Source organism: Sapajus apella, unplaced genomic scaffold, assembly GCF_009761245.1.
Source record: "Sapajus apella isolate SASKATOON/1434 unplaced genomic scaffold, GSC_monkey_1.0 scaffold71, whole genome shotgun sequence".
NCBI lineage: Eukaryota > Metazoa > Chordata > Mammalia > Primates > Cebidae > Sapajus > Sapajus apella.
In genome coordinates, this window is record NW_022437011.1 from 8,194,077 (window position 1) to 8,203,356 (window position 9,280).

The 9,280-nt window shown below is 46.2% G+C and overlaps 1 protein-coding gene across 2 annotated transcripts in view; it reads left to right on the forward strand.

Moving 5' to 3' along the window:
- Nucleotides 1–2,775: 2,775 nt before the first annotated feature.
- Nucleotides 2,776–9,280, forward strand: part of KDM3B (lysine demethylase 3B) — a 77,193-nt gene continuing 70,688 nt past the window's right edge. For both annotated transcript variants that reach the window (XM_032250397.1, XM_032250398.1), the window contains exon 1: nucleotides 2,776–3,071. In XM_032250397.1, coding sequence (XP_032106288.1) covers nucleotides 2,877–3,071 — 195 coding nt within the window. In that variant the 5' untranslated portion in view covers nucleotides 2,776–2,876. The remainder of the gene's footprint in view (nucleotides 3,072–9,280) is intronic.

Consider the following 9,280-nt stretch of genomic DNA (forward strand, 5'->3'; position numbering starts at 1 on the left):
TTCTGCTAAGGCCACAGTATATTTTCTTCCTGGGGTATCCTCAGGAAGGCCTTGGTTATTTTTGAGTCTGGTTTGGTCTCTCTTTCCCTGGCAGTTATACTTGTCTGCTCCTGCCTGCTGTCACTCTCACTTCCAGCAAGTTGAAGTCAGTATTAATGCATTCCAAACTCCCCGAGAAATGCTTTATGGTGCAGTCAGGAACTTGTATAGATTGGTTTGTAGGTTTTGGGAAGTAGGGAGATGGCAGAGTGGGAGACGGGGCCAGGGATCTTAAAGTTTTCACATGTTATGTCCTGGAGGGATAGAGGTTTAGTCATCAGAATTCAGATTCCAAAGACCTAGGCAATTTTTCCATCCTAAAAATATTGCTTTTGGAAAATTATCCTAGCAGCAAAGCTTCTCTTTTGTTGTAGAAGAGTATTTTCCCTGATGTTTCCATTTGGAGTGTTGATTTGCCGAAAGAAGCTATGTGGCTCATTCTCTTTCTTTAGACCTTTCTATTCCACCCTTCTCCCTATGTTGACATTCTTCCAATGTGTGTGGGTGAAGTGTAGTTGCTCAGAGATCCAGGCAGAAGCCTCTGTCCCTAAGGCTTATCCTTTCTTCACCATTTGTGGTGCTAACTTGCCAGGCAGCAAGGAGAGTCAAGTTGCTTAGCCTATGTCCTAGTTTCCGGCTTCAAATTGGTGGCACTCATCATTGAATACCAATGAAGTCTGTGCAGGAGGACAGTATTGATTTGACTACCTGGAGCAGGAATCTTTGCAGGGATGCAAATACACCCTAGGAAAAGTGAGGGTTGTCCTGGAAACAAACGAAGGGCTTTTCGGGAGGTGGGGGCCGATGGCATGTGGTTAAAGAAGCTTAGAAGTACAATTTTTTTCTTTAAAACTGATGTTTCACTTCACCTACAAATGATTTTGTCTCCTTTTTTCTTTTGATTTTATTTTTGTGAATTTTTCTGCTGTTTACTTCCTGTGAAGCCAAGTGTGATTTCATTTTTCATTCCTGAAGTCTTGTTAATATAGGAAAGAATGTAAACTCCATGAGGACAAGATTTTTTTGTTGTTGTTCAATATTGTGTCCCCAACACTTTGGAAAGTTCCTGGCACATGAAAAGTGCCAGCCACATTTGTTGAATGCATTTCCCTTTTGCCTTTCCCAGTCCTGAGCTTAGGTATATTTCTCTCTTTGCTGTGAGAAACCACCCTTGGACATTGGGGCAGTATATATGGAAGAAAATCCCAGCAGTTAATTTTGATAGAAAAGTTGCAAGGCAGATAGGTCTTGTATGGATTCACCCTTGTTCCCCTCCTACCAACTATAGCTTATGGGCCATGTGCTTTAAGAGGTGGCTCTCAGCCCAGAAAAACATTCTGAATCAGGCCTCAGATTGGCTGCGAGAGATGGAAATTAAAAGGAATGGAGGGAGGAATGTTTTCTTGGTGCTCCACAGGGTTAGCTCTAGAATGATTTCCCTATGTGTTTTGTACTTTTGCTAAAGTCAATAGTTGGTTACCTCTCTCCCCAAGCCTTTGCTACAAGAAAAGTAGGTCAAGGGTGTAGACAAGGTTATGGACAGGAGATAGCTGGGTAGGCACAGAAGCCTTGGAGAAAGAACCAGCTACCTCGTTCCTCTCTGTAGGAAGAATCAATGAAAAAAAATAAAGTCACTTTTAGAGCAATAGTCATGAGTTATTACTAGACCCTTTATCTTTTGTATCTGGTTTGTGTATACTCAGTCTCTGCATCCATGAGACCATGGAATGTGCTGGTCCCTGATACTGCCAACTTTAAATGATTGAGGTAATTTCCTGTTGCTTATTGTGAGTAACAATTTAGCCAAAAATCTTAGCATCTCACTTTCTCTACAGGCTCCTTTTCTAATCAGGATCTATCAGTTGCCCACACCTGTATTCAATGCATTCAGATAAGAGTTACGGAATTCTCTTTGTCCTCAGCCCCACTAATACCATGGTAAGATGGGGTGCTACTGAGTAAGAGAACCCCTTTACTGCTGGTCTAGTTCCAATTCCCCTAAGAGTTGAATGGAGAAACACATAGGCTTAATAATATTGGCAGACTAGGAAGGGAAGAAGTTAGGTTTTAGGAAAAGCACCAAGATGGGCGGGGCACGTTGGCCTTCAGTCAGTGGCAAGAGTGCCATTATACATCCAATGGAAGTAATACATTGGCCAGTTGGAAAGGAACCTAAGAAGTACTGGTAGTGCAGAATGGGATGTTACTATGTTATGGGCCAATGAGAAGGAAGACATTGTGTTTCACGGACCAATGGGGAGAACATTTCCCACAAGACAACAGGTAGGCCAGTTCATATTTTCAGGTTAGGAAATCAATGGGGGTATTAGCGACACTAAATAACTCAAAAACATCCACTGTCTAGTACCTTGCTCTTCAACCCCCTGCCCCGTAAATGTCTTTGGTGTCTGAGGAGAGCAAGCTAAGGCCCTCTCAGATACACGACTCCCTAAAGGAAGACTGAGACCAGGGATGGTGCCATGGGGGAGCTGAAGGACCCGCCCACTTCCCTACCCCAGCCGAACCTGTAATTCCCCTCCCGACCGCAGGGGGCACTGCAGGCCCCGGGGAGATTGGGGCGGAGCGCGGCGAGGGGCCAGGAGCTGCCGCCCCGCTCCAGAGCGCGGGGGGCGCTGTGCGGGGCCCGGGCTGCGGCTCCGCTCCCGGCCACGGGGGGCGCTGCGCGGCGCCGGTGGTTGGTGGTGGCTGTTGGGGGGGGGGGGGGGGAACGGCGGCCGCGGGTGGTGCGGAGGGAGGCCTTGCGGGCGGATCGGGCGCTTGGCGGCGGAGGTGGTGGGAGGCGGCGGGCTGGAGCGCGGGTCAGGCCGGCCCCGGCGATGGCGGACGCGGCGGCCTCCCCCGTGGGCAAGCGGCTGCTGCTTCTGTTCGCGGACACTGCGGCCTCAGCCTCGGCCTCGGCCCCCACGGCGGCGGCGGCGGCTAGCGGAGATCCGGGGCCTGCGCTGCGCACTCGAGCCTGGCGGGCCGGCACGGTGCGGGCCATGAGCGGGGCGGTGCCCCAGGACCTAGCGGTGAGTGGCGGCCGAGTCGGGCACTCGAGGCCGGGGCTGCGGGGCCTGCGGGCGGCCTCCCCGGGGGCCTTTGTGAGGGGGCGGTGAGATGGGGGTGACCCATTTCTGTGCCCCCCAGATCTCCTTAGCGCCCCCCGCCGGCACCTCGGCACCCCGAGCTCTTGCCGGCATGGCTTCCGCGTCGGGGTGTGCGCCCCGGTTTCCCCCGGGAGGCGGCCAGGGCGCCAGGAGGTGCTGCTTGCAGCCGGCAGGCCCCGCCTCCTGGGCGACCCTTTTCTCGGCGTTCCCCCCAACACGCCTTCGGAGCAGGCTCTCGAATCTTGAGCTCCCTGGAATCTCAGAGTTCGGGCAGTGTTGCCACTGCCTTGTCGAAGACGCGGACCTGTGGTCCCCAGCCTCTCCCAGGAGACCTGCGCCCTGTTCCTTTTCTCCCAGAGCCCCAAGTGGGGCGGGAATGTAGGCAGCTATGGGAGGCACGGAGGCTGCAGTTGGAGCTGTTCGGGGCTTTTTTATCTGGCAGTTACTTCCTCCTTGTCTAAGCTGGGCTCGGCCTGGCGGTCTCCAGAAAGGCCAGCTCTCGGCACTGTCTCAAGCTCTCCTCTCTTACGTTTCTGGGTGACAGGGGCTGCAGTTGTGGCTGTTTTTGATAAGTTTGAGATCTTTCTTAGTAGCCGAACGGGGCTGCTGGGTGGTGCTTTTTGCTCCTAGCTCAGCTACTCCCCCAACCTTGGGAGAGGTTTTGTTTTGAAACTTTGTGTTTGGGCTTGGCCCCTTTTGAATGCTTGCCTTGGTGTGTTTTGTGATTAAAGTTGTTCAGTCATACAACTTAACCAGCATTCGCGATCATGATGTGTTATTCTCGTTAATGTGGCGGCAAAATATAGTGTTTAAGTTTTGTAAAGCCACTTTATTTCCTCATTTTGATAGGGGCCCTAGCTTCTCTGGAGAGATAAGGCTATGAAAAATGGTGTGTGTGCGTGTTGGGGGGCGTTCTTTTGGAATGTAATGGATCAGGAAGCAGAAAGCAAATGTTCTTAATGAACTTGTTTCTGCAGATATAAACAAGAACGCAATTTGTGAGCTTTGGAAGTAATGTAGGTTTCTGATGTTCATTTTTCTTCCTATTTGTCAACAGTGTTACATTGTCCTTTTTTACTAATATACAAGCTTTATGGGTTTTTTTTTTTTTTTTTTTTTTTGTTTTTTGTTGACTTGTGAATGTCTTAGGCTTTGCTTCTGCTGCTTGGGTTTTGATCTTTCTTCATGCTCTATAAGAAACGCTGCTAGGACATTTATGAGGCCTTAGTGGGGCAAATTTGCAAAAAGATAGAAAAAAGATAAGGGGATGGAATGATGATTAAGACTGGGATTTGGATCTCTAGTCCTCTGCACTTTCTTTAAAAGATGGCTGGGATGGGAAAAGAAGTGTCCATTTCAGATTCATTCTACCCCTTGGAGGCAAAACATACTTAAGATCCACTGTTATATGCATACTTCGACCTAAGGCCTAGTTTGCCCTAGCTATTCATTGGGATTTATCTTCTGGTTTTTACAATTGTCGTCTCGTTTCCTCCATCAGATGCATTGCTAATGAGCTCTGCACCTGAAATGGCTCCCCATTCACTTTGTTGTTTGCTGTGCTCCCTAAGGGCAGAGGTTTTTGAAGCTCACTTCCTTGCTGGACACCCACTAAGCTAAATAGATAACTTTACCATTGAGCCCATGGAACTGGGTTCTCAAACCAAGTAAAAAGTTGCAGTGATTCTTGGAAATTAAAGCAAAGAACATTACAACTATGTTGAGGTCTTGCTTGGGGCTATGTGAATATAGAGGCAAAGGCAGGTTTGTATTTTGGGAATACGTTTATGCTTGTCTTACATGTATATACGGGGACATAGATGAGAAAACAGCCAGACCAAAACTCAGAGCCTTTAGATTTTTTTTTCACCAGCTTGCAAAATTGTTCAAGAATTGCTGTTTTGTTGAGGTTCTATTAATGACAATGACTAGTGTAGGATGAGAACGGGCCGTTTTGTTTTTCTTTCTCATTAAAAGAGATTTCCTTTGGACCGTGGGCATGTGGACCTTTCCAATTTGCACCACACACGGTAGTAAACACAACTGTCTTCCAATCAAAAGTGTTCTTCCCGTACTCTAGGGTGGAGTTTGCAAGCAGCTGGCCTGTGATTGGGCAGATTTTCATTCAGTTATATTTAACATGTTTTCAGGCATGCTTGGTTTTGAGTAATGCCTAGCAGGGCGCCCCCTTTTAAGGATGAGTAATTGAGGGTTGCATGAATGAGTTTCTGAAGTGATTGAAAACACACTTCTCAATTTTAGACTCTACGAATATACTCTTTCTAAATACATTTTGATTCAGATATGTTATAAAATATAGTACTGATCCATTTAATGAAACATTTTTTTGGAAAATAGTAACAAAGCCAAGTGCTACCTTAAGATGAAAGGTGAAAAAAAGGAGTCAGGATCCTGTTGATTGGAATTTTTAATAAGGGTCTGATAGATGAACATCACCAGCAAAGCTCTGCTGACAAATAACTACTCAGATATTTAGCCAAGGCAGGACAAAAGCCTTTCCCCTTTTTCTCATGGAATAGTAGTTTTATTTGTGTTTTTAAATGGCCTTTTATTTTTCTTTTAATTAGTTTATTGGGTTTTTATGCATTTATCTCTGGCTCTTCATTCCTAATCTGATGTCCTCTTTGTGTTCCTAAATGATTATTGGCCCAGGTAAGTTGCAGAGACCTTGGTCACATGTATGGGTGTCATAGATAAAACAGATCCCCCCCAAAAATGGATTTTTCCTTTTTTATTTTTGTAAAAGCAAAGCTTGTAATTTGCAAAATGTCAAACAAAGGTTTCACACAGGAAAAACCAGCAATGTCTTTGCTCATCTTTCTTAATACTAGTACTTTACTAATTTAAAACATGAAAACATTGAACCATATACAAAGTTTTCTTTTTTAGCAAATGGTGTCATACTGCACAATGTTTGCACCCTGGCTTTTTTTCATTTGAGAGTATACCATGGGGATCAATACTTATAGATTTACTCATCATTTTTGGTAACTCCCTTATATTCCATAGAATAAGTAGATCTACCATATTATTCAGTTATTCTTCCTGTTAATGGACATTCAGGTTATCTAAAGATTTTTGGCAGTATAGGTAATACTGTCATTAATCTATTTGTACACATATTTTTATGTAATCCAGGTTTTATTTCTATAGTTTAGCAATCCAGGATTGAAATGTTTAGTTAAGAAGTATATGGGCCGGGCGCGGTGGCTCACGCCTGTAATCCCAGCACTTTGGGAGGCCGAGGCGGGTGGATCACGAGGTGAAGAGATCGAGACCATCCTGGTCAACATGGTGAAACCCCGTCTCTACTAAAAATACAAAAAATTAGCTGGGCATGGTGGCGCGTGCCTGTAATCCCAGCTACTCAGGAGGCTGAGGCAGGAGAATTGCCTGAACCCAGGAGGCGGAGGTTGCCGTGAGCCGAGAATTTTTTTTTTTTTTTTTTTGAGACGGAGTTTCGCTCTTGTTACCCAGGCTGGAGTGCAATGGCGCGATGTCGGCTCACCGCAACCTCCGCCTCCTGGGTTCAGGCAATTCTCCTGCCTCAGCCTCCTGAGTAGCTGGGACTACAGGCACGCGCTACCATGCCCAGCTAATTTTTTGTATTTTTAGTAGAGACGGGGTTTCACCATGTTGACCAGGATGGTCTCGATCTCTTGACCTTGTGATCCACCTGCCTCGGCCTCCCAAAGTGCTGGGATTACAGGCGTGAGCCACCGCGCCCGGCCAGTATATGTATTTTTTATTGTATTACATAATGCCAGGTTATTTTTTAGTAGGAGTAGAACATTTCATACTCCCACCAACAGTAAAGTGCTTGTTTCTCTTTACCCTTGCCATGACTGATATTATCAGTCTTTTTCATTTTTGCCAATCTGATGGGTGAAAAACAGTGTCTAGCATTTTCATGACTATTTGTCCTTTTTTTCTGTGTGTACTGGCTTTTTTATTTGTTGCTTATGGATCTCTTTTGCTCATTTGAGAAAAATAGGGGTTGTCTTATCACTCTCTGCAAGTTCTGTATGCATGGATATTAACTCCTTTACCTGTGTAATGGGTTGTATTTTCTTTCATTTGTCTCTTGACTTTTTATGTTGCTGTTGTTGAGATGGAGTCTAGCTCTGTCGCCCAGGCTGGAGTGCAGTGGCTCGATCTGGGCTCACTGCAACCTCTGCCTCCTGGGTTCAAGTGATTCTCCTGCCTCAGCCTCCTGATTAGCTAGGACTACAGGAGCGTGCCACCAGGCCCAGCTAATTTTTTATAGTTTTAGTAGAGATAGGGTTTCCCCGTGTTAGCCAGGATGGTCTTGATCTCCTGACCTTGTTGTCTGCCCTCCTGGGCCTCTAAAAGTGTTGGGATTACAGCCCCGAGTCACCGCCCGCCCAGCCTGTCAAGAGACTTTTTTTAATGGGTTGCTTTGCATACAGAAAAATGAGAATGTTATGTTATCAGAATTATCGGGCCTCTTTTTGTTCGTTTTGTTTTTGAGAGAGTCTTGGTCTGCAGTGCAGCCACATGATTACAGCTCTCTGCAACCTCTGCCTCCTGGGCTCAAGTGATCCTCTCAGGGACTACAGGCATACACCACCAGGCTAGCTAATTTTTGTATTTGTTGTAGAGATGGGGTTTCGTCATGTTGCCCAGGTTGGTCTGGAACTCTTGGGCTCAAGCAATCTTCCTGCTTTGGCCTCCCAGTGTTGGGATTACAGGTGTGAACCACCATGCCCAGCCAACATGTTTATTTGTTAATTTTTACTTTTAGATCTTTGGTCTATCTGGAATTTATTTTTTATTTTTATGTATTTATTTTGAGAAGGAATCTCACTCTGTTGCCCAGGCTGGAGTGCAGTGGTGCGATCTTGGCTCACTGCAACCTCTGCCTCCTAGGTTCAAGGAATTCTTCTGCCTCAGCCTCTCAAGTAGCTGGGACTACAGGCGTGCACCACCATGCCTGGCTAATTTTTGTATTTTTATTAGAGATCAGGTTTTGCCATGTTGGCCAGGCTGGTCTTGAATTCCTGACCTCAGGTGATCCACTCACCTCATCCTCCCAAAGTGCTAGGATTGTAATTGGAATTTTTTTTTTTTTTTTGAGATGGGAGTTTCATTCTTGTGGCCCAGGCTGGAGTGCAATGGTGCAATCTTGGCTCACTGCAACTTCCACCTCCTGGGTTCAAGCAGTTCTCTCACCTCAGCCTCCCAAATAGCTGGGATTACGGGCACCCACCACACCCAGCTAATTTTTATATTTTTAGTAGAGACAGGGTTTCACCATGTTGGCCTGCTGGTCTTGAACTCCTAATCTCAGGTGATCTGCCCGCTTCAGCGTCCCAAGGTGCTGAGATTACAGGCGTGAGCCACCATGCCCGGCAGGATTTTTTTTTTTTGATGGTTTTATCTGTCACCCAGGCTGGAGTACAGTGGTGCAATCATAGCTCACTGCAGCCTCAAATTCCTGCGCTCAATTGGTCCTCCTGCCTCAGCTTCCTGAGTAGCTGGGACTATAGGTGCACAGCACCACTCTCAGCATTTTTTTTTTTTTTTTTGAGACAGAGTCTTACTCTGTCACCCAGGCTGGAGCACAGTGGTGTGGTCTTGGCTCACTGGAACCTCTGCCTCAAGAGTTCAAGTGATTCTCCTGCCTCAGTCTCCTGAATAGTTGTGATGACAGGTGTGTGTACCATGCCCAGCTAATTTTTGTATTTTTAGTAGAGACAGGATTTCGCCATGTTAGCCAGGCTAGTCTTAAACTCCTAACCTCAGTTGATCTGTCTGTCACAGCCTCCCAAAGTACTGGGATTACAGGTAAGCCACCACACCCCACTTTTTTTTTTTTTTTTTTTTTTTTTTTGTGGAGGCCCGGGTCTCGCAATTTTGCCTAAGGTGGTTTCAAACTCCTGGCCTTAGGTGATCCTCCACCTCCCACCTCGGCTTCTCAAAGTGCTAGGATTACAGGTGTGAGCCACTGCACTTGGCCTGAAATATTTTTGTAATTGGCAAGTGAGATTGGGGAACCTGGTTTGTTTTCTGCTGAGTAACCAATTGTGGCAACACTAATTTTATTAGGTAAACCATCCTTTTCTTTCTGTATGGTAGAATTAAATGGT